General features: G+C 43.0%; 1 protein-coding gene across 4 annotated transcripts in view; it reads right to left on the bottom strand.

The window, feature by feature from the left end:
• Window positions 1–4,892: 4,892 nt before the first annotated feature.
• The window catches only part of MYLK (myosin light chain kinase), a 240,345-nt gene continuing 221,609 nt past the window's right edge, over window positions 4,893–23,628 (bottom strand). For all 4 annotated transcript variants that reach the window (XM_077320437.1, XM_077320438.1, XM_077320436.1 and 1 more), the window contains 5 exons: window positions 14,711–14,863; window positions 13,350–13,473; window positions 12,651–12,780; window positions 10,437–10,568; window positions 4,893–7,307 (listed from right to left, as the gene is read on the bottom strand). In XM_077320437.1, coding sequence (XP_077176552.1) covers window positions 7,057–7,307; window positions 10,437–10,568; window positions 12,651–12,780; window positions 13,350–13,473; window positions 14,711–14,863 — 790 coding nt within the window. In that variant the 3' untranslated portion in view covers window positions 4,893–7,056. The remainder of the gene's footprint in view (window positions 7,308–10,436; window positions 10,569–12,650; window positions 12,781–13,349; window positions 13,474–14,710; window positions 14,864–23,628) is intronic.

Here is a 23,628-nt window from a genome sequence, read left to right as displayed (position 1 = left end):
TGAGCTGTCATTCTGGGGGATTCCCAGGCACCCCTTGGCATCCCTGATCTCAGGTGATGGGAAAGACTTTTCGCTGCCTGGATCCCAGGAGACCCGTGGCTAATCATAGTCCACAATATCAGGGTAGATGGACTAATGGCTTGATTTGGACGTAGCGTAAGAATGTTGGAGGCAGTATAGTGTGCTGGTTAGCATGTTGGACTAGGCTATTGGAGACCCAGGTTCAGATCCAAGCTCCGCCTAATCACTGAGAGATCCTGGGTCGGTCACTCTCAGGCTTCCCTATCGCACAGGGCTGTTGTTGTGAGGATAAACTGGAGGAGGGGAGAACAAAGTTATGAACCATTTTGGGCCCCCACGGGGGAGAAAAGCTAGGCAGAAAGATTTAAGTATAGTAGACAGAAGTATGCAAATAAATGTTATACAGGCATACCAATTTCTTTTATTTGCATATTTCCTCAATAAAGATATTGAGTTTGGATTGAGGTAGATTGTTCATCTGAAGCAGCTGAACAAAGTTTGAGTCCTGCGCATGCACACAGAAACTTGGTAGGTTAGACTGAGGCCCATTCCGCACCAGGATCAATGTGGTTTCGGAAAGAAAAAACGCAATTTTAAATAGTGGAATTCGTCATTATGCATACCTGCCTTTGTAGTGGAATCCAGTTGCGTTTCAATTGTTTCCCACAGGTTTCTGGTCTTGGCAAAAATCGCTAGGAAGGAAGCGATATTTGCCGAGCTTTGTCCCGCCCCTGGCCGTCAATCAAACGAGCAGCCAATGGGCGGCCGTTATCATGCTCCCGAAAAGCCCCTTTCCCTTTAAGGCAGATTAAAAAAAACAAACACAACATGTTGCAACGAATCTGCATTGATTCGTTGCAACTGAGAGACCCATCTAGCTGGCAGGTGGTGTGTGAGCTGCCGTTTCATCGTTGCCACACTCCCCTGAGTGAAAAAAAATCCCCCCCCCCCACCATGCACAGGCACGATTTTCGGCTGAAAATTAAGGGAACTAGCAAACGGGGCTTGTGTTGTGCTTGGTGACTTGAGGCGAGCTTTAAAGCAGCTCTGTGTAGGGACTGCAGCCGGAGAAGCCTCGCTGGGTGAATGAAGGCTCGCCGGTTTGTTGCTCTCCGCTCGCTCAGAGAAAAAAAAATGGTGATCGCTTTGCCGGAAGATCATAGGAGGGAGCCAGGGGGAGGGACTTTGCTGAAACCGCAACAATGGTAACGCACAAAACTTTTTCGCTAGTGTTGCAGATTGGTTGCAAGAGTGTAGCGCTTTCTAGAGGGTGAATCCACTTTTTGGGATTACCCTGGAAGCGCCACAACGAAGCGCTTCTAGCGGGACTGTTTCAGGAGAGTAGCAGATTGTGTACGACGTTATGCATAACTGCATTTTAGTAGCGATTACAATTTGCCACACTCCTGCTACAATGAATCTGTGCAGAATGGGCCTGAGAATGTGTGGGTGGCCCAAAGTCAACCCAGCAAGCTTCCATAGCAGAGTGGAGAGCCTCAGACGGCATCACCTTAGAATTTTAATTAAGTCTGCAAAGAGACACGTTGTTCTCAAAGTTGCTGGCCTGTTAACTATTATTATTAAAACCTGTTATTATTCCTGCCTTGAAATGGACTGTGTTGAGAGGGAAGTTGTATTGCAGGAAGAGTATTTCTTAATGAGGTGGTGTAGTACCAGACACTGATCAATAGTAGATTGACCCTCTCTAAAGCCAGTTTGTTCCTCTACAAGGATGTTTTCCTGTTCCATCCAGTCCTGAAATTTGGACTGAAGATACCTTGCATACCTTGCATCCCTAAGGTATGTGGGGCCCACACCGCGAGGGGCCTTAAAGGTAAGAGCCAATACCTTAAACCGGATCCGGGCAGCAACCGGTAACCAATGCAGCTGCCTCAGCACAGGCGGGATATGGGCCCTCCAAGATGTCCCAGTGAGGACCCTTGCAGCTGCATTTTGCACCAGCTGCAACTTCCGGATCAAGCCTAAGGGCAGGCCCGCATAGAATGAGTTACAGAAATCTATTCTGGAGGTGACTGTCGCATGGATCACTGTGGCCAGATGTTCAGAGGACACATAGGGCGCTAGTAGCCTAGCCTGGCGAAGCTGGAAGAATGCCTCACTGGCTACCTCCTTGACCTGGGCCTCCAATGTCAGCGAGGCATCCAAGGTCACTCCCAGATTCCTGGCCTGGGATGCGATGGCCAGTTGTGTCCCTGCCAAGGTGGGTAAGCATGCTTCCAGTCCTGCCCCTCTACTACCCAGCCACAGGACCTCCATCCTGGAGGGGTTGTGTTTCAGGCGACTCTGCTCGAGCCATCCAGCCATGGCTTCCAAACATCTGGCAAATGATTCTGGGGGAGAGTCCGGGTGGCCGACCATCAGGAGGTACAGTTGGGTGTCATTTGCATACTTATGACAACACAGATTGTAGCTCTGCACCAGCTGGGTCAGAGGGCGCATAAAGATGTTGAAAACCTCCTTTTGCTCTTCCATACTTCCCTGGTTCTGCCCCAATTGAAAATGAGAGAAATCCATATAGCAGCAGATAATCTGCAGTTCAAGTTTCCTGGATCAGTATATTATAACGAACAAGGAAACTGATGAAGTGTGGGTCCTTAATAGTTGAGCTCCATCCAGCAGTGTTCCAGGATCAAAGGGTGACTCTTCACTGGTCAATTGATTGTCAATTGGTCAAATTACAAGGTGGAGACTGGGGGCCATTCTGCTTTCGGCCCTGGCGCAATGGCACGGTGGTAGCTGCCGCCGTGCATAATCAGTCAGAGAGAAGAAAGGGTGAGAGAGGGATAGATAGATGTAGAAAGAGATAGAAAAGGGAGAGAGAGGAGAGAGAAAGTGGGGAAGAACTGCTGCAGCATCTCCCAGCCCTCTCACCTGCATTCACCGGTGGGCCAAAAAGCCCTCCTGCAACCTCTGCAAGGCTGCAGCAGGGCTTTTTTCGGCCCAGGGGGGAGTGCAGCCACACTCGCCTTGGGGGGGGGGCAGGCACTCTAGGGGCCGGCCCAATCAGGGAGCGCCTACCTTTGCTGGGCATGTCCTTATTGGCCTACAAAGCGTGTCCTGCCAGAAATAAAGTCTGGACATGCTCTGCCCACCATGGCTCTGCGCGTTTATATATAAGAGCCACTAAGTGTTAAGGATACATTCGATAGAATCCCAGAGCATCCAGGTTAATTTATACCTCCTTACTGTTCACAGGCACAAACTGTTCAATCACGTATAGCTTTGCCAGGTTCTGTGCTGCAGCCATGAAAAGTTGGGAGAAGATGACTAAAACCTAACTGACCCAGAGAGCTGTGATCAGAATAATTCCCTGTATTTCCTATATGTATAATCTAATTTATATTTTGTTTTGCCTTTTGAACTTGTCCATTGGGTTTTCATGGCAAAGATACTGGAGTGGTTTGCCATTTCCTTCTAGAGGCGATCAGCCATGACTGCTCCTGAGAAGGCCAGATCCTGAAGATGAAACTCAAATACTTTGGCCACCTCATGAGAAGGAAGGACTCCCTGGAGAAGAGCCTAATGCTGGGAATGATTGAGGGCAAAAGAAGGGGACGACAGAGAATGAGGTGGCTGGATGGAGTCACTGAAGCAGTAGGTGCAAACTTAAATGGACTCTGGGGAATGTTAGAGGACACGAAGGCCTGGAAGATCATTGTCCATGGGGTCACAATGGGTCGGACACGACTTCGCACCTAACAGCAACAAATTTATATTTTAGCAGTTTTATGGTCTAATCTATTTTATATGATTTTGCATTAGCAAATCTGTGTTTTTAGCTGTATTATGTTTTGCAACTGATTGATTGCTAATTCTTACTTGCTGGTCTATGGCAGGAACAAAGATCTGTTTGTCTGTCAGACCTGCTACTTATTATGGTAAGCAAGGTTTCTTAATCAGGGTAAACTACTTGAATGTATATAGCAGAATGCTCTCACCCACTTTGAACCGTTGGTTCCCCATCACAAATTGCACAGAGCTGATTTTTTTAGTGGGAACGTAACTAAGCTTTCGAAATTATTTGAAACCATACACCGTATGGTTGACATCACAAAACCAGTGTATTGATTGGACACTGACTTTTAAAGACAAGTCAGGTATGATGTGCTGATAATAATTAATAATTACATAATAATTACATGCATTATAGAAGTTAATCCGGTAAAGCAGGTAGCATCCAAAGGCAGTTGTGTATCTTTGGGGAGAAAAAGATGTTCCAAGTGGAATTTCTGTAGTTTATACAACCTGCCTTACCTTGTCTACTGACAAGGGAAAGAGAAAAGCATGCATATGTAGGTGAGGAAATGCTGCATATAAGCTAATCAGCTTTCTTATTGTGGCAATATACATGGTGTAATTGGCAGGTGCATTCATCCTACATGATTACATAATGTTGAAAGAACCAAGTTGCTGGGTAAGTCTTGACAAACTAGGATTGTCAGTTCCCAGTTGGGCCCTGGGTATCTGCCAATTTGGCACCTTTCCTCCCATCTCTAGGCTTTAAGAAACCGGGAGACCACCTCCACCACACAGGCAAGAAGCCTGAAAAAAAAATGCAATGTTTCTATGTCACCCAGAAGTGACATAGGAACCTTGGTGAAATCAGGGGAGGGGAAGCTGTGGCTTTGGGTCAAGGCTCTATGGGAAAAAGCTAATTCTAGCATAGAATTTTGCCCCCAAACCAGAATGTAGTGACCAACATCACTAAAGTCTATAAGTCATTTCCAGGTGATGTAGAAATGTCACTTTTCCCCAGGATTCTTTCCTCCCTGCTCCCAGTAAGTCCCCTCCCCATCCCCTGCTGGCTGGTTCACCAGGTCTATGACAAACTGGAGGTTGTGTTACAGTGCTTTGTGGTATTTGTTTATTGAGAAATTGTGAGTAACTACAGCTGTAGTGTTCTCATATCTTGCAATTCTTATGGTTCAAGAAACCCAAAAAACATGTATATTTTTAATTAAGGGATAAAAAAATACACCCCATCATTTTCTTAACACATTTAAAAACATGCGTGAAAATCACACTAAATCGTTTTCTGTGGCCACTTGATTGTGTTTTACTTTAACAAAAGTTCTTTATCCACATAGGAAGGAGAAGACATGCTGAAAATCTCAACCTAGCAAAAAGCAGCAAAAGCGGTTATAAAAACCCACAGCAACTGTGAGCGAGCTCCATATATGGACTTTTGAATTGCTCCTTTCAAACAGGCAGAGGAGCAAATAATATAGAACAATAAAGATTATGAAATATAAACCATTTTAAAGATGATACTGTATAAATCTGTATTAAAGTACACTTATATTCCCCCTTAAGGAGCTAAAGCTTTGTTGTGTGCGTTCTTCAAAGAGACAAACATTAAATTCTTAAAACTCTCTGTTTACACACAAAGTGGAAAAAGCCACACAATTGGAACAATGCGCAAATAGTATACTCAATGGTCTATGCACGTTTTATGGCCTCTTAATTGCTGATAATTGTGAAAGAAAAGCAAAGCTGATAATCTGAATATGTTAATCAGTAACAGGGAGAAAAGAGTTTTCATCACTGATCATGGGTTGTAATTTTTTTTTAAGGTGTTGGCCTCACAGATATTGAGTTCAACTCTGGCTCCTTGGAAGATGCAGAGAAGCTCATAATCTAGGCTCCCTTTCCTTGACTACTCCAGTTTCCAGCTAATCATCATCAGATATAAATCTATGTAATAGTCAAATAATTAAAATGGGCATTAAACTTGAGCTGCACCCACTAAGGTTGCATAACAGTACACTGTGTGACGCAAGCATATTTGAAATAATCCCATTTTATTTTATTCGCAGAAGCAGAGTTACAAAGCTTACTCTCCACATTCAAGCTTTGTTTCCCAGGAGGAGAAAAGAATCAGTAATCGAGTAAAACAGATTAGGGAAGAATTTCATGGCCATTTCTGTCCACAGCAGCTGAGAAGGGGAACAGTAGCCTATCGTGTCAGCCAATTATGAGGAAGTCAGGATATGACAGACCACCAGCACGGCTGGGATTCGGATTCTGCCACATCCAAAATAGTGCACATTTTAGATTTTCATTTGTTTGCAAAATTCTGCATGTGCCAGATAATAGAGAGGCTATTTCCTATTGTTGCTGGAGGCAAAAATGAACATGAGAACAAGCCCTTATAAGACTCAATTGATTAAAGTGCAGAAGGGAAGAACCATTGCCAAGTCATGGCAGAAAAATTGGCAACTGGTTACGGTCCTCAAAGCAGTCAAGATGGAATGCTTAGTTTTAAGATGGATTAGTATCCTTTAGTCCAATGAGATAACTATATTTGCTTAAACTGGTTAAATCTACAAGTCATAGTGTTCTTAGGAAGAATGTTTTAAATATGAAAATAGCAAGCAGCTGGGGGAAAAGACTTCACTTGATATTATGCATGAACATGCTACTGGATAGGTACTTGCTGCTTGACAAGAGATGTAAATTAGATTCCAAAGACACAATTGGCCAGGAGGATTTTGAGCAAACAACCTAAGGTGTGCATGGTAGCTTATATTTATTTCAGAGGGGGCCTTTTTCAGGAGATCTTTCTTATGTTCTCATTCATGCAATCTCCACTGACTTCATCAGCGTCAGTGCGAGTTGCATAACACATAGGTGTGGAGGATTGCATCCCAGGTGTTGCAAGTCCTCCATGGTTGTCTTATTGGTTAACAGAACAGCTGTTCACTCCCCCTTATCTTATCAGTGAGCTCAGCAAAGAAGCTGATGACAGGTTAAAATTGCATGTTAGGTTTCCACATTAGGTGTTCATGCTGATAGTTTGGGCTCTGCAACTGATGCTTTTAACTTAAACTAACTCCAAGCACAATAGCCACCTAAAGTGCTTGCTAATTCAAGTTAATGCCCATAAATAAAAACAAAGGTATCAGCTGATTGTGCTGATGAAGACGAACCAAAAACCCATAATGCCACGCTGCGTGAGCCTTACAGAAAGTCTTTTACCAGATGGTTTTTCAACTCTGCCATTCAAATTTTCATTTATTCTTCTTCCTCCTCTTCCTCCTCCTCTTCTCCTTCCTTCCCCATTGTTTCTACAAGGAGTTCTGCAGTGCAGGTGACTTCCCCAAGGCTGTTGACTGCCTTGCAGGTGTATTTGGCATCATCATCCCCACAAACTTCTGAAATGGTTAAAGAGCAGTTTCCATCTTCATCATAGTCTATCTGGAAGTGCCGGGACTCTTTGATAGACTGGTCATCTTTGTACCAAATCACCTCAGGGTCAGGGTAGCCTGGGATGAGAAAAGCAGGTGGTGTAAGTCAATCTGCTCAGATAATTGATACACGTAGGCCTACCATGTGTTCATCTGTGATCAAATGGAGTGAAGCAGCGGTGGGGGAGAGCCAGCATGGTGTAGTGCAGCCTTTCTCAACTTTTTTTTACTGTTGATAACCCCCTGAAATATTCTTCAGGCTTTGAGAAACTGCAGACCTGGCATGATCATGCAGAATATGGTTGGGAAGCACAGTTGTATACATGCCCACCCAAGGCTCCTCCCCTTCCCCACCCTTCCAGGCCCATCATTGGCCATTCGGGGAGGGGAGGGGCAGGTCGACATAACCATATATGGTCATATTACCTGATAAATGCTTAACAATTTTAACATTCCTGACCCAGGGATCACCAACCTCCAGCTGCGGCTTGGAAATCTACTGGAATTGGACTATAGAGAGATCAGTTCCCCAAGGAAAAATAGCTGTTTTGGAGGGGGGACTCTACTACAATGACCATTCATCTCCGGGTTCCTGATGGAAGGGCTTGCTTGGGAGGTGGGAACTCTGTGGCAGAGAGGTTGCAGGATGAGAGATCTTGGGACCTGGGGATTTGCTGGAATTGCAGGTCATTAGTCCCCCTGGAGAAAAGCTCTGGCTTTGGAGTCCATGGAGGTGCAGGGATGCCAGGGTCCAGGTGGGAAACAAAGAGAAATGCTGGGTGGCAGTATTTGCCAAAAACAATAAACACAAAATAATTCATAAACTTGTCACAGTTTCTTCCTTTAATGAAAATATTCAATTGTTAGCAAAATTTGCTTAAAGAACTGAACATTCTCAGTCAGTACGTTCTTCAGTATCAGAGTAATATCAGTAAGAACATACAGAGGGTTTCTCAATTACTGCCTCTGACAGCTTTTCTCAACTTCTTTACCATTGAGAAACTCCTGAAATATTTTTCAGGCTTTGAGAAACCACAAAAATGGGATCTCCAAGTCCCAGCTGGAGGCTAGCATCCTCGACATTGGGGGGGGGGGGGACCTGGAGAACCCACAGCATGAAAGCTCCTCTCCAAACTGCAGAGATCAGTTCCCCTGGAGGAAAGGGCTGCTTGGGATGGGGACAGAGGGCTGTGTTGCACTTCCCTCTACACAAACATACAGAAATAGAGAGAAGGAACACAGAAGACAAAGGCATTTCTCCCTTCTGAAATTGCGAACTTTAACCACACAATCACCTTTCCACATAAGAAATACCTGAGTGTCTCCCTCCTTGGTTTGCTGAGAAACCATTGGCCAGGAGGTCCAAACTTAAAAGGAAAAGAATCCCGTAACAGTCAATGAGCAAGTCAAAAAAGGCTTACACCATCCTCCTGCAAGAGCTTCTTCTGCCTGTGCTCTAAGCTACATATCTTTCAGGCAATGGCAATTTGTACAGCTTGGTGGAGTGGTTAAGAGCAGCAGCTTCTAATGTGTGAGCTGGATTTTATTCCCTGATCCTCCACATGCTGGGTGACCTTGGGCTTCACAGTCCTGTTAGAAACTGTTCTCCAGAGCAATTTCTCTCAGAGCTCTCACCTACCTCACAGGGTGTCTGTTGTGGGGAGAGGAAGGGAAGACTATTATAAGCCACTTTGAGACTCCTTTGGGCAGTGAAAAGCAGGCTTTAAAAACCAACTTTTCTTCTACTGGGAAACAGTGTATCCCCCCCCCCCCCCCACCACATGTCCCCATGGCCTCGTGGTGCTTATGTGCCCCCTCTACACTTTCTCCATCTTCCAAGCCATTTGTCTCAAATTTGCTTTGTTGTGATGGGCTTGTATAGACTGCAGCAATACCAAGGTGGTATCCATATGGAAGGGGAAAGTCTAAATCTTCCCAGTCCCACCTACCTCAGCATTATTTTCCCTGTTGCAATTGTGATGTCTACTCCCAAAGCATTCCTTCCTTTTCAGCTTACAAATTGCAAACCTCACTTGACTTGAGCCAGCAGGGGGCTGTTTCTGGGCCCTCTACAGCTCCCCCCCCTCCAGAAGGCACACAGAGGCTATGCTAGCAGGTGGCTCATTGCCCCCCCCCCCATCCTCCAAACTGAAAGAGGTCAGGGCAACTTACTGGCAACAGGACATGCTCTGAGGCCAACTCCTCTTCCACTCAGCAAACTTCTGAAATTAGCAAGAAGCTAGCAAGAAGAGCTGATGCCTTATTTCCTGGCTGAAAGCTCCCTCCTGATTGGGGCTAAACTATCCTGGCTGAGGGCCTTGACTTACTCATGAGTAAACATTTCCAGAGTAGAGACTTATCCTGGCTGTCTGCATGTAATTTGATCTGACTGGCCCAAACTGGCAGAGTATGATTTGAACTGATTGGCCCTCTCATTGGCAGAGTGCAATTTGAACCGATTGGCCCACATTGGCAGAGTGCTCTCTCCCTATTGGTGGCATACACCAAGGGAGGACCAATCAGGTAGGGAGTGAGTTGGCTGCACACAAGTTCAACTTTATAATGTTTAGTGATGGGGCAACCTAGGGCCAGAAAACATACCTTGGCACTTTGTTCAGTGAAGAAGCATACACAGATCCTCAATGTTCAGCAGTTTTAAAGAATGTATTCAGTGTAGTGCATTTATACTTTACCTCATTTACACTGTACAACTATAAAACTATCAGGATAAAGTAAGAAAAAGTTTTTTTAAAGGCTTTTTAATGGTAGCTTTCTACTACTAAAAAACGTGTATGTCTTTAAAACAACTCATGTTACAGCTACAAGAAAATTTCCCATGGGATTTGTTGTAATTATTTTGCAATAGTAACTGCAGTTAGCCTAGATATGTGTATGTCTAGTGCTCCTGCTGGTCCCCCAATAGTGTGCAGATTCAGCGTGTCTTCTGGTTTGGTACTTGGCCTCCCAAATGATATCAGTGAAATTCCTTTGAATACACACATATGATTCTCTGCTTCTGTTAACTTGGATTAAGTTACCAATTAAAGTAAATCACCAGCTAGTGCCTCAATGAGGAATATCTCATAGCAATGTATCTTCAGTGGGGTGTACAAAATAGCAGGAATCAGGCAGATGGGATGAAAGTCACTTAAGGGTGAAAATAAAACAAGAAAGTAACAAAAGGTCATATGGACAGCTGAAAGGTACCTTCAATTTTGCAGTCAAATCTAGCAGCGCTGCCTTCCACAACTTCTATATCTTGGATTGTTTTAGAGAAATATGGCTTCGTATGGGGCCTTTCTTCATCTACTGCTTCCAGGAGAGTGTTAGCAGCTTCGTCTATGGGAAGTAAACAAACATCTGTAAAATCTTCTAGAGAAAAATCTTCCTTTACTCCAGTAATTCTATAAAAGTGAGAATAGCATGGTGTAGCATTAAGAGTGTCAGATTAGTGCCTGAACATTCAGACTCGACTCTCCTCTTGTGCCAAGGAGACTTGGGCCAAACACACACTCTCAGCGTAACCGACCTCACAGGGTTGTTGTGAGGGTAAAAAGAGGAGAATGACAGAAACCACTTTGGTTCCCCACTTTAAAACCTTTAAAACTAGTCTTATTTGATGGCACTGGGTTGGGGGGATCTATCCCTTCACACTGCTGCCGTGCATTTTAGGCTGGGCTTATACCTGCAGGGTGACTTACCATGACCTGGTTGACATATAGAGGATCTGCATTCAGCAATGGCATGATAACTCTTTGCACAGTCAGGAGTTATGTGTCAAGCTGGGTTGAACCGAACAGCCAGTTAGGTGTGGAAAATTGCTGTGCACAAGCAGGAGAAACTAAGGGGTGGATTGATCGTGAATCTGGGTTTGGGGAGGGCATACACCTTTACATAACCTCTGGCCAGGGATAGGCCAAGTCAAGAAAGAGGTGGCAAAGTAAATATCACTGTAGGTTGTGGGGGATATGGCATCCGGATAATGAATAAAAACTCAAACTAGACAAACTATCTTCATTAAAATTGTTATTACAACCCATCCAAATGGAGAAACAATAACACTAGTCAGTAATATTAGGAATTCTCGGGATTTGTCTGTTCCTCTGGCACCTGCCTCAGAAGGCCAGGGAGAGGGAAGAGAAAGCGACTGAATAGATCTGTAACTGTAAGGCACATTATCCAAATGGCTAAGTGAAGTCCTGCTGCCAAACAGGATCCATTGGTAGGGATTTCTAAAATGATTATACTGCTGGCTCCCTGGCTGCTTCTGTATACGCATGGCTCCTGCTTGCTTCTTATTTGTCCTGTGGTGTTGTGCCCTCTTGGGAATAGGAGAACACTTCAACAGTTCCCTCAGACACCATCTGCCATCTGTCAATAATGTGGACACCTTACAACCAACAGCACAGAGAGATTATCACATCGCAGTGGGCACTACTTCAGTTTGGTGTAGTGCGGACTTCTAATCTGGCAAGCCGGGTTCAATTCTGCGCTCCCCCACATGCATGCATGGTACATGTAGGGTAAGGTAGCCAGGAGATCTGAGGACTGCCTGGTGCAGAAACCAGGCAAGGAGGGTGTTCAGAGGTGGTTCTCCATTGCCTGCCTCCAAGTCATGACCCCTAGTGTTCCTTGGAGGAACTCCATCCAAATCCTTGGAGATCCCAAACCAAATACTCCCAATCAAATACCTGCTTAGTTTTTGAGAACTGATGGGATGAGGCTTGCCTGGGTTATCCATGTCAGGGTTGACCTTAAGAAAGACACTCCACCTGCCCTGTGGCACATGCTTGGTAGTTTTAGGTTTATTATTAGCTGGACAGAGTATGCGAAGTCTGCTTTTTTTGGTTTGTTTAGTTGAATGCTTCTTGCTTCCTGCTCTGTTTATAGAATGGTGACATTTTCTCCTCTTTATCTATAATCTGACAGGGAGTATCTCCTAAATTTGGAATACAGTCCCTGAGAATTTCATCCTAATGGATGCGGGTAAAAATGTGGAACTAGAAATTTGTTTCCTGTTAAAAACATGGGAATAAAAATGAACTGAATAACTTAAAATGAACTGCTGTGCCAATAGGTTTGTTTAAACCTAGGTCTAAAAACAAGGGAAAAAATTGGGGGGGGGAGTAAGTTGTACACATCAGCTTGGATCCAACAATGCACAAGAGAAAACACAGATTTAAATCTGTTGTGCTTGCAAGGGATCTTCAGCAACATCTTGGTGTATATGATAATACCCAGAAATTGGTTGTCTAAGACTGTGTGTGTTAATGCAAGTGGGAGATACATTGATTGTGGTCTTTCCTTTATATTTTCACTTATGCCAGAGTACTAGCACAAGCAGAAATTCTATGCTGGATCCAATGCATTATGTACTGAGAATTTAATATGTTGTATTTCAAGACATTAGATTTCACATACCTTCAGCTTCTGTCTTTTCCGTATTAACAGGGCTGGTTGGAGAGCTTGAAGAGGATTTCCTTCCACTTAGGCCAGAAATCATTGCCATAGAGGACAGTCTTCCTATGGCACGGACAGCGTTGCCTGTTTTCTACAGTATAACACAGAAATGTCTAGTGAATCTGCTTTCTCATTTCCTCAATGGCTAAGTGTTTGTAGGCTAAAAAGTGCACTAACTGAGAAATGACACAGTCATTCCAGGCCAAGCACCACAGCTTCTGGTATTCTATAGACAGGTCCCTAGAGATGGGGAGGGGGATGTAAATGGAGGAGCTAATGTCCCAGTAACGATTTCCCACAGCCTTCATGCTAAGCAAGCAACAAGCTTGTGCAAGTGCACACATTTCAGGCTTGAAAGGGCAAGAACAGAATGCACGATGAAATTAGCTAAGGACAGCCATAAGACAGCATAGTGGCAAAATGTTATGTAATAAAGAGGAAATGTTTTGCTTGCATTTCTGTTATTATTTGCTCATAATATTGGCCCTTTCCTCTCCCTTCTTGGTGACTCAGGAAAGGGGTTCACAATATGGTGATGACACAGTGCAAGATCCTCATTTGCTAGACACAAATGAGTCTTCTTTCCTTGTCTTCAAGGACTTTCCTGGAACAAACAGGACCTGAGCAACAATAGTGGGGATCTGCAACACAAGTTCTTACCTGCCATTTCCTTCTGGCCATGTACTTTTTCATCCTATCTTTGGACAATTTTTTAGCTTCCATGTGTTTGGTGTCTTTTTGTAGCCAAGGATGCTGAAGGCATCGTGTGCAATCCAAACGGTCCCTGCAAGTTTAGAAAGGGGGGGGGAGGGAGTTAGGACTGCAATGTTTACTAACAGCGTTTCTCTAATGGCACAATGGAAAAAATCAGCCTATTTGTTTTTGCAAACAGCACTTTCAGTACTGGGCCTAAACAAGGAAGCGCTTTGTTATGAAAAAAATACCCATTGTTCATTAACTAAAACACTGCAAATCAGATCTAGCCAGGGATTTTGCCACTCATGTTACTGCCTGGCTGCTCACCTTTCCTATCCCAGACTGCTATAACCTGATTCAAACCTGGCTCAGAGGTAGAGGGGAAAAAACCAATCTCAGGATGCATTAATGATTCTTGTTTCGCTTGGAAGCAGAATATCTTTGATTGCAAGTAAAACAAACTGGCATTTGACAGGCAAAACCAATGCAAGGCATTCTATCATTCTTTTTGTTCTCTAGCCTGAACTGCTAATTTGCAAGACATGTGGAAGTAAAACCAAATTATCTTATGGCTACCCATAGGAACTGAAATACTTGCACTACTCCCAGGGATCAGCCGTTCCCATGGGTGGCACATCTATCTGCTTGTTTACCACACTATGTCACCCAAAAATAATCAAAAAGTGATGAAACAGCATTTGCACATGACTTAACATTTGGCCTAATATACAAGAACACCAATTACTTAATGAATCAGCCAACATACATAGACCAACAAGACATTCCTTCTTTAAAGAGAGCAGCCAAGGTCATTAAATCGCTCACAACATAATCCTTCATGCAAACTCCACTCTTTTGCTAACATCTATGGTAATGAACATGGATTATATTATTTATGCAAGTCACTTAAAGCTACTAAAGCTGTAAACCATGATTTCATAATAGCTACTCATAGAAACTACCTTCCCCTATGATTCTGCAAGTTTTGAAGAATACATTTATTAATTAGGAGTGTGATGCTGCACTTCTGTTTTCTGAATTATACGTGGAACAAATTTTGCTATTACTGCTACAGAATTACTGCTACTTCTGAGTGCTCAAGGAAAAAGTTGATCACAGAAGTGCAGCTTTTCCACCAAGATGCCATGCGTTAACTGAAACATCCATGTCGTGCAAGTATATACAGATACAGAATTGCCATAATAATGGGGCACTTGTGGAAATGGAGAGGCACTTATACATAAGAGGGTATCCTACTAGGCAGCTGGGAGTCATGCATCCCTAACAGCAGCCATGTGCAACGCTGAATATAAAGGCATCTTTACTTCATGTCTTTCTTTAGAAGGTTACTGATGAAGTCCTTGGCATCATCGGAGATCTCATCAAAAGCTTCATCATCAAAATCCCAGGTGGCAGAAGTAACGTTGGCTAAGGTTTCATTGTCATTGTCACCCATGAAAGGAGAAAGTCCGCTGACCCTGAGAATGCAAAGACATTCCAAAGCAGCATATGAACATTTGTACGTTGTTTTCAAATGTATATATCTAAAGGTCATATGTATAACTGAGATAAAGATTGTTGTCCTGTCTTCTATGAAAGTATGATACATTTTTTTTGTGTGAAAGTGCCTTTTGTCAGATTTTGTTGTGTGGTTGTGTTTCCGAGACAAGAGATACCCTACGTGAACTATCTACAGTATTTTGTAACCAGCCATTTTGTTTTTTCTGCCAGTGGCTTTCCTTTTTTAAAAAAAAAAACTGAAACAGTTTTTTGATATAATTCCCACTACATGGGAGTGGCAGGCTACAAATCGAATAAATAAATAATAATAACAATATATATCAATACGGCACCAAACTTAGAGAGAAGAACAAACAACAGCAAAAGACAGATTGTGCAGAAATAGTTGGTACCAGTACAAATTCAAAATCCAATCCAAATACTCTGCATACAGCTTAAACTGAGCTTAAAAGTGCCCCTTCAAAACAACCCCGCCTTGTCTTTACAACATTAAGGACTGAACCTGATTCAGAACTGGATATCTCCATGTGAAAGTATCCAAATCCACAGTCCCAACCGAAATGCATGAACTAGTCACCAAATACTCTCTATTACAAGATGCTGTTATGGGAACCATAAAAATTTGTTTTAAGATTGGGAAATAGGATGCAACATTTAAGTAGTGTACAGTTTCCCATAGGATGTAAGAACATAATGCGAAAAGTTCTTATTCTATGTTGGTTTCAAGCTTCTGTCAAACTGTGTACAAAAAAGAACTATATCATTCAGCCACTAGAGGGAGCCAAACACCTGAAATATTCTTTTGAATTAAAAAAAATCCCAAAGTTATATATGAACCTTTCATCCTTATTTAACATTACTCCCATTTCACACTTCTCACAACATAAAATCATAATGTAAAGTACAATAAAATATATGGATGTTGTTGTTATTAGTTGCGAAGTCGTGTCCGACCCATCGCTACCCCATGGACAATGATCCTCCAGGCCTACTGAGATTCCATCAAATGAAAATCACATCTAGGAGAAAATATAGATAAAATATAAAATAATTAAATGCAAGATTATTAAGTGGAAGATTCCAGTCCATAATTGCCTGGCTCTTCTGCTTACCGGTGAAGGAGGAGAGAAGAGGTGGGAGGGTTATACTAGCCCCATTGGTATTTTAATTTGGGGCTTTCACAGAGAGGTCAATGTAATTCAAATGTTGTTTTAGGCTTCAGCCTTAGGCCTGGTGGGACAGCTCTATTTTACAAGCCCTCCAGAACGGTTCAAGGTCCTGCAGGGCTCTGATCTCATTTGGAAAAACGCTCCACCAGACCAGGGCCAGGGCTAAAAAGATCTTATGTATGTTTTCCACTGAGTCCCTCATAATGCTGCATTCTGGACCAGTTGGAGTTTCTGAAGCAGTTTCAAGGGTGGGGCTGGTCTCAGATCCAGAGAGACTATATAGATCCTCAAAACAAAACAAAAAAAGTGCATGGAATGCAATCCCAACATTCCCTTGCCCCCTTCTCTTGTTTCCTCTGCTGGTTTTTTGTTTGCACAGGGAAAAGATGTTTCCCTCTGTATGCTACCATATTTCAAGATGGCAGAAATGGATACCTTGATATTTAAAATTCAGAAGGATGCTCAAGTTGATGTCAAAATATATGTTTATATGATTGATAAAGCCAAATATACTCTTTTATTAGTTGTGGAGAAATAAATCTCAGCCTATCATCCATTTCAGCATTTCTGGACCACACTCTGATGAGATATTTTTCCACATTTGACATTTCTTCCTGTCACAGACTAGCAATCTTGTCAAATAATTCCTGAACAATCCCAAGAGGCACTGGTTATGGCAAATGGGATAGTTATTGTTGACAAGGTTATTGTAAAACCATACTTGAAAAATGAGAGGGTTGAGGTTAAGGAAGTAGCAGTACCAAAGAGGCTGATCTTCACATAGTATCCCATGAAAACTGGGCAATCGAGCATGGTACAAAGTGTGTGGTGATACTATCAAATGATACCGATGCGGTGGTCCTACTTCTGGAGTCTGTGTTTACCTTTTGTAGCAAAGATTTCATTAAACTTTGAGTCAGATTCAGGACTTGAGAAAAACAGTGTCTCATTCCCTCACATCATATTCTCACCAAGCTTTGGCTGGATTTATGCAATATTATATTGTAAAATGCCCCATTCTAACTGGTGAGGATGTTTTAAGCAAAACTGGGTCCAAATCAGAGGCAATGAGAGCAAAGCCTCTTATTGTGAACACTTTGGGGAGACTGACCGTCTGTCAAGGGAAGAAATTTCGAACGTGAAAAAAAAACCCTCCTCTGTGCTTCTTAACAGAAATGACAAATGCATGAGGCACTTATTCATATTAGGGTCACGCGGGGGAGAGGGTGCTAATCCTTCTCTGTACAGTTTAGCCAACTGAAACTGCTCCTTCTCACACACAAATTTGGAAGGGAAAAAATCCCAAGCACAAGCCATCTTTTCCCAGTTTTGCTTCATTTTAATTATAGCAATTGTTCATGCATGTGTGTGAGAGAAGTAACTGATGAAATCATGTGTGAATTAAGTGTTAAATCTCCGCTCCCCATGTAGGCTTGATCCAAATTGTAGGCTCAAGGATCTTTCATTTCTAATGGGGAAAAAATGCTGGAAAGCAAGTGCCTCATGTGGTTGGACCCCTAACAAATCCAAGACAGGTTGGTAACTATTTTGTTGCTAGTCAGCCTGTCAGCAGATATGCCTCGTTCATTGGGGGGGGGGGGGAACAAGCTTGAATCTTAAGAATTGAATGGGGCTCATCAAATAGGGCTTTTCCGCTTCTCTTCAAACGCCCCCCCCCCCAAAAAAATCTCCCATGTCTTCTAAGAATTAGGAAACCACCCAGAACAGTTTCATAGCTGGGTGTCCAAAGCAGCTGCCTCTCTCCTAAGCCAGTCTGTTGCAGTCAAGTAGCCAACAAAGAACAGCCTGAAGCTTAATCCAGACAAGATGCTGGTTGATCTTTGAGGGGTGTGTGCTGCCCACCCTTCATGGGCTATATTTGTCCCTGCTGGCCTAAGTAAAGAGCTTGGGAGAAGTTTGAGATCCAGGTCTTTTACTGATCAAAAAAGTGTCTTCTATCAGATTCTTCTAGTTTTGAGGCTGCCTCCTGCTGATAGCCAGCAAATCAGGATAGATTGGCCCATGCTACATCTCAAAGCTATTGCAACAAGCTGTACATGGGGCTACCTATGAAGACAATGCAGAAATGTCAATTAGTACAAAATGTAGCAGCCTGCTTACTAGCTGAGGCTTTGCACATATTATACCTATTTTGAGATATCAGCACTGGTTGCTTGGTTTCTCAAGTTCAATTTAAAGTGCTTGTTGTCCTAGAAAAAATTCTAGGACCAACATACTTACAAAACCATCTTTCCCAGTATCAAACTGTGCAAGGTACAACCTGTGCACTCCTCATCTATTGGCTATCCCCCTCCTCTAGGACAGTTAGGATAGGCACTGCTAGACGCAGAGCTTCATCAGTGGTTGCTCCTATTTTATAGAAAACCTTTTTGGAGCTGGTGAGAAGCCTTCTACTTCGTTGAGTTGCTGCAAACTGTGGTTGCCTGAATTAGTCAGGAAGGCTGCTGCTTAACATCTGTCTGTCTGTCTGTCTGTCTGTCTGTCATATTTATATGCCACCCTCCCCAAAGGCTCAGAGCAGTTCACATAAAACAGAAACAATACAGATAGTTATATATACTTAAATATACAACATATTTACTTACATATATTGATTAGTTTGTATGGAATACCAATTCTATACTGTTTTTTATTATCATTCAAACCATACTGAGCCTGATTTCGGAGAAAGGTTCGTCCAAATGTTCTAAATAAATGGACGAATAAGCATAGGGCTACAGAGAGTAAGAGGAAGAACTAGAAGAAATAAGACCCCTCTATTTGTTGGAACACAAGTATTTTCTGTTCATGCCAGGCTACGGTTGGATCCTAACCACAGAATTTAAGAAAGATGATAATTATACATTACAATCTCCCTCAGCTATTGTGGCTTGGAAGCAATAGGGGTTTCAGGTCATACATGACCTTGGCTGTTCCCATAGGGAGATTTCTCTCTGCCTTTGCTTCCAGACTGGATCACTTCTTTAGAGGCTCAGAAAGATGTAGTGCTCTACTCTTTCTATGTCCAGCTTGTCCTTGTTCACTGTATGCTTAATTGTGTGGGCTTTTTTTTTTTTTTTTAAGGATGCAGCATGTTGGCATATTGTGCATTGTGTGCATTGTCCTGCTGTGAAAGTGACATCTACAGTGGCACCATTTTCCTGCTGTGAGCTCCTCTCCCCCCCCCACACAGGTGCCATTTTCTCAAAATATTTTTTGTCCTGCTGGGCCAGGCTTTTTGCAGGCTTAGTTTTTTTTAAAGTTCTTAATGTGCTATAGTGCTATAATGATCCATTGCTACTTATTTGCTTTTGTGTTACTTTTTCTGAACTACGTTTATTTTCAACAAGGTCTGCATCAATTTTCAGTGCAGAGATTTGAGGTGAAAATTCAAACCAGCTGGAGAGATACTATTTATATGTCAATATTGTATTATAGTGCTATAACTATTGCCACTTATCCAGGACAGGTTTTATGTAACTGTTATAGCATACATGTAAAGAACAGATCAATAAAGGTTGGTGAGCTGTCACAGTGGTTGTGATAACCATGCTCCTGACAGCTAATTCACAGTTATCATGGAGCAGTTTTAAAAACTGTTGTCACCTCTGCATTTGAAGCAGTGATGAAAACAAAACAGAGACTATTTGCCATGTGTAGCCAGTCCTTGCTAGAAGAAATAACTTGCATACTATCATATCTGTGACCAACTGGATTGTTCTCACTTGGCTTTATTGTTGAATTTTTAAACAAAGAGTTGTGAGTAGAAAGGTAAACATTGCATCTCTGGGGTTAGACCATCTTAAAACATACTTCCTTTAAAAAGCCTCCATATTTCAGAACTGCAAGAAAGCCCAACAAACTATTAAAGTGCCTTTTTACTCTCACTCTCCCCACTTGAGGAACAATTTAAGCTAATCCTCTTTAAGCAAAGGAAGCCAAGTCTGAAAGACCTACTAGTATCTTACCTGAAAACACTGCAACTGAAACAGGTTAAGTTAGTACTGTGGATCATTTGAGAACAACTTCTGCACACAAATTCCAAATTCCATTTCAAAAATGTGTAAACTAAACTCTGTCCATTCAGAGCATACTATTGTCCTAAAAGGTCACAACAATGTTCCATAGCATAAGACACAAAAAGCCAGTTTGTTGATTGGCCTTGAAAACTGTTCTGAGGAAAGCTATGTTTCTTTTCTTTTTTAATTAAGAAGAATAGGAACAGGGAGTTCTGGAAGGGAGGCTGCTGGCACTTCATAAAGTTTATCCCCAGAATGTCTCTGTCTTTATCACAGATCTTCTTGATCCCATACTCCAAACTCTGCTTTATTTAACAGCCATGTAAAGTAACAACGCAGCAATATTTTGACAAATTGTGGAAACAATTTCTTTTCTGCAAAGCTAAAGCCAAAGTGACAAAGAAGAGCAGCGTCCGCTACGGAGAAAGAAATGTGGACTTGGAGCTATGAAGTTATGACTGAAGCAAGCATCAAGCTGTTTACTGGAAAGATTTTTCCAGCTACATAAACCAGGCATTTCCCTGGCAAGACAACCCTTAGGCACAGTTTAGAAATCTCTTACAATTTCCATTTTTATAGAGGCCGGTCAAATTAGTTTTTCCCTGTCAACAATGCTAGGGTAACATTTACATGGGATGCTTTACAACTAGGATTCCAGGCAGTAGATAAAATAGCCTGGTGTGCTAACTTACTGGCTCCCTTCTTTAAGATAGCATTCTGACATGCAGGGCATACCCAGATGGCACTTTTTAATGTTTTAGCTTGGTGCTATAGCACACAACCAGAAGTATCTCTTAGAATAGGTTTTAAGGTTGAGGACCGCCTCCAGGGGTGGTGAAGAGCCGGTGGCCCGGGCACCGCACATGCACATTAGCGCCCCTGGTGGGGAAAACGCGCATGCACAGCAGCTCTGCGCATGCACATTTTCACCACCAGGGGGCGCTAACGCGCATGCACGTTTGTGCCCACCGGTGTGCCGGCGGCTGCGCCTGCATCTTCCCCCACTGCTCTCAGTGCAGAAAACTAGCCGGGCAGTGAGTGAAGCGGCCGCTTTGGCAACCGCTTCTCTCTCAGCCTGGTGAGCTTCTCTCTGCGGGGGGGGGGGGAGAGGCAGACATGGCGGCCTGTCACTGAGGCCTTTGCGGCCCACTAGTGGGCCGAGGACCACAGGTTGACTACCCCTGTCTTAGAACACTCCACAGTCACAGCAGGAAGTCTGCTGTGTCAGTTGTGCATCATGCATTGGAACTCTGCCGGGACAGGCTAAGCACGGACATGTCTGAAAAGTAGAAACTAGAAGCACCGACTACACCGAATCACCAAAATTAGGGTTACCTCCAAGTCTATATGGATACTCTACTAAATGGGAAGTAAGTAGTGCACATTTATGCATGTATATTCACAGATAATCAAAGAGACCTCACTTATCCAGTCTCGTTTAAAATTATTTTTCAGTGATGCCCAATCCTTGGAATTTGAAGTCTTAGCCTTTCAGGGCACACTGAAGGATCAGCTGCACCATAGCCCATGCTGAGTGAAGCTTCCATTCTAATATGTCTACAATAGGTTGGTATAAGTTTTCACAAGACTTTGGGTTTAATCCAGCCTTTTAACATCTTTTGAATATGGAGGAATGCCTGATTTTTAGGCTTCGAGGAACTGTTCTAAGGAAGTGATGGAAGTGATTTCAGCTGGCCACCCCCCCAAGAAGTGACATGTCACTGGAAATGACATCACCCAGACACAACTGATCTGCCTTGCTAGGACTGAAAACTTCCAGGTGACCACATGGACAAGAAGAGGCACACCGTGAAAGGCAATCAAACGAGTGAACTGAGTGCAGGCAAAGAAAATATGCAACTCTGCAATAAATTTAAGATATTAGAAAAACAATATACCCAGGTTGACTTGAAGTGAGAGAAGCCTTGGCTGGCAAAGGTTTGAATGGCCAGGGCTCCTCCCCTTCCCACTCCCTCCAAGCCCATCATTGGCCACTTCGGAAGGAGGCAGGTCAACTTGCCGATATATGAAGAAAAATTTTGAATTTACAAAAATAAATTAAAAAATAATAATAATATAAATTTCCCCCATGCTGTGGCACACCTCGAGGACTCCTGCAGTACACTGATGTGCCATGGTACACAGGTTGAGAATACCTGGTCTAATCACTGCAAAGTATGCACAAAGACTGTATTACAAACTCAACCTTTCACAATGTAGCCTTTTGCTGATATGTCAATGATTGCTCTAGATCGGTGGTCCCCAACCACCGGGCCGTGTCTCCCTCTCCCTGCCCCCCGCAGTGAGAAACTTCCCAGACCGCAAGCAAATGGGTTGCGAAAGCGGCCAATTAGCTTGCGGCCCGGCAAGCTTCTTTTTGTGGGTGGGGGAGACAGGGAAGCAGGGCCGACGGCGCTAACATGTCACGCATGCGTGTTTGCAGCAACGCATGGTGATGTGCGCATGCATGCATGTACAGACCTGCCACGCATGCGCATTTGCACATGCAAGGCTGCCGGATCGCCCTCCCCACCACCACTGGTCCGCAGCCTTAGAAAGGTTGCGGACCACTGCTCTAGATCACCATCTATAGAGGATATTTTTAGCTGGGAAAAACTGGGAAAAACTCTACAGATTCATTTCTGAGAGCCATTGTATTTACTAGATTGGAACCTAAACACTACAAGTAAGGCTTTCCAATCTTCTGCTTCCAACTGTACCCTTGTCTTCACCCCAAAATGGAATGCCTAAGACCCAGTGGACTTTCAACAACTGTGTGGGGTACAATATAGGGATCTGCAGTGCAATAGAGCTATTCGTGGAAATCTTTCACAAGTAGAAGACAACTTATGATCCTATGTTATATAAACAAAGAAATGCTGCCAGAGCTTTTATATCAATTGCACCACCATATAACGGCCATCTAAAAGGATAAGAGAAATAAAACCATTCCAGGCTACTCCACATTACCATATTCCTACCAGAAGGTCAGGCTACAGCAGGAGATAAGTGAATCAGTGATTTGCTTGCTGCGAAACTTCCTAGGTTGATCTTGGTCCAACCATTCTGTCTCAGGGGTTCTTTCTGTTGGTTCTGGCCTCATACTGCTTTGATTTTATCCCCTAATTTCAGCATGCATGTTTGTGCTTTTATTATTATTATTATTATTATTATTATTATTATTATTATTATTATTATTATTATTATTATTATTATATTTATTCCCCACCACTCCCTTGCAGCTCATGGCGGGTTACAACATCCTAAAATCCCCATTAAAACTTCATTAAAACAATAATTACATTCCCAGCATTACTAACATGGCAAGATCGGCAAGTCAACTTCCCCCCCTCCCACTACTGGCGGGTGGAGAGGGGATCCTGATGGTGATTATTTCAGACCCTGATGGTGTTTACTTCGGTCCTAATCCCAAATCCCGGGCGGGGGGCATTGGTCTATATTGTTAGCCTTGGCCTCAACCATAAACTTGGCGGAAGAGCTCCGTCTTGCAGGCCCTGCGGAATGATGAAAGAT

This window comes from Paroedura picta, chromosome 2, assembly GCF_049243985.1.
Source record: "Paroedura picta isolate Pp20150507F chromosome 2, Ppicta_v3.0, whole genome shotgun sequence".
NCBI classification, from domain to species: Eukaryota; Metazoa; Chordata; class Lepidosauria; order Squamata; family Gekkonidae; genus Paroedura; species Paroedura picta.
Note: the sequence above shows the minus strand (reverse complement) of the source record. Positions and strands in the feature narration are given on the sequence as shown.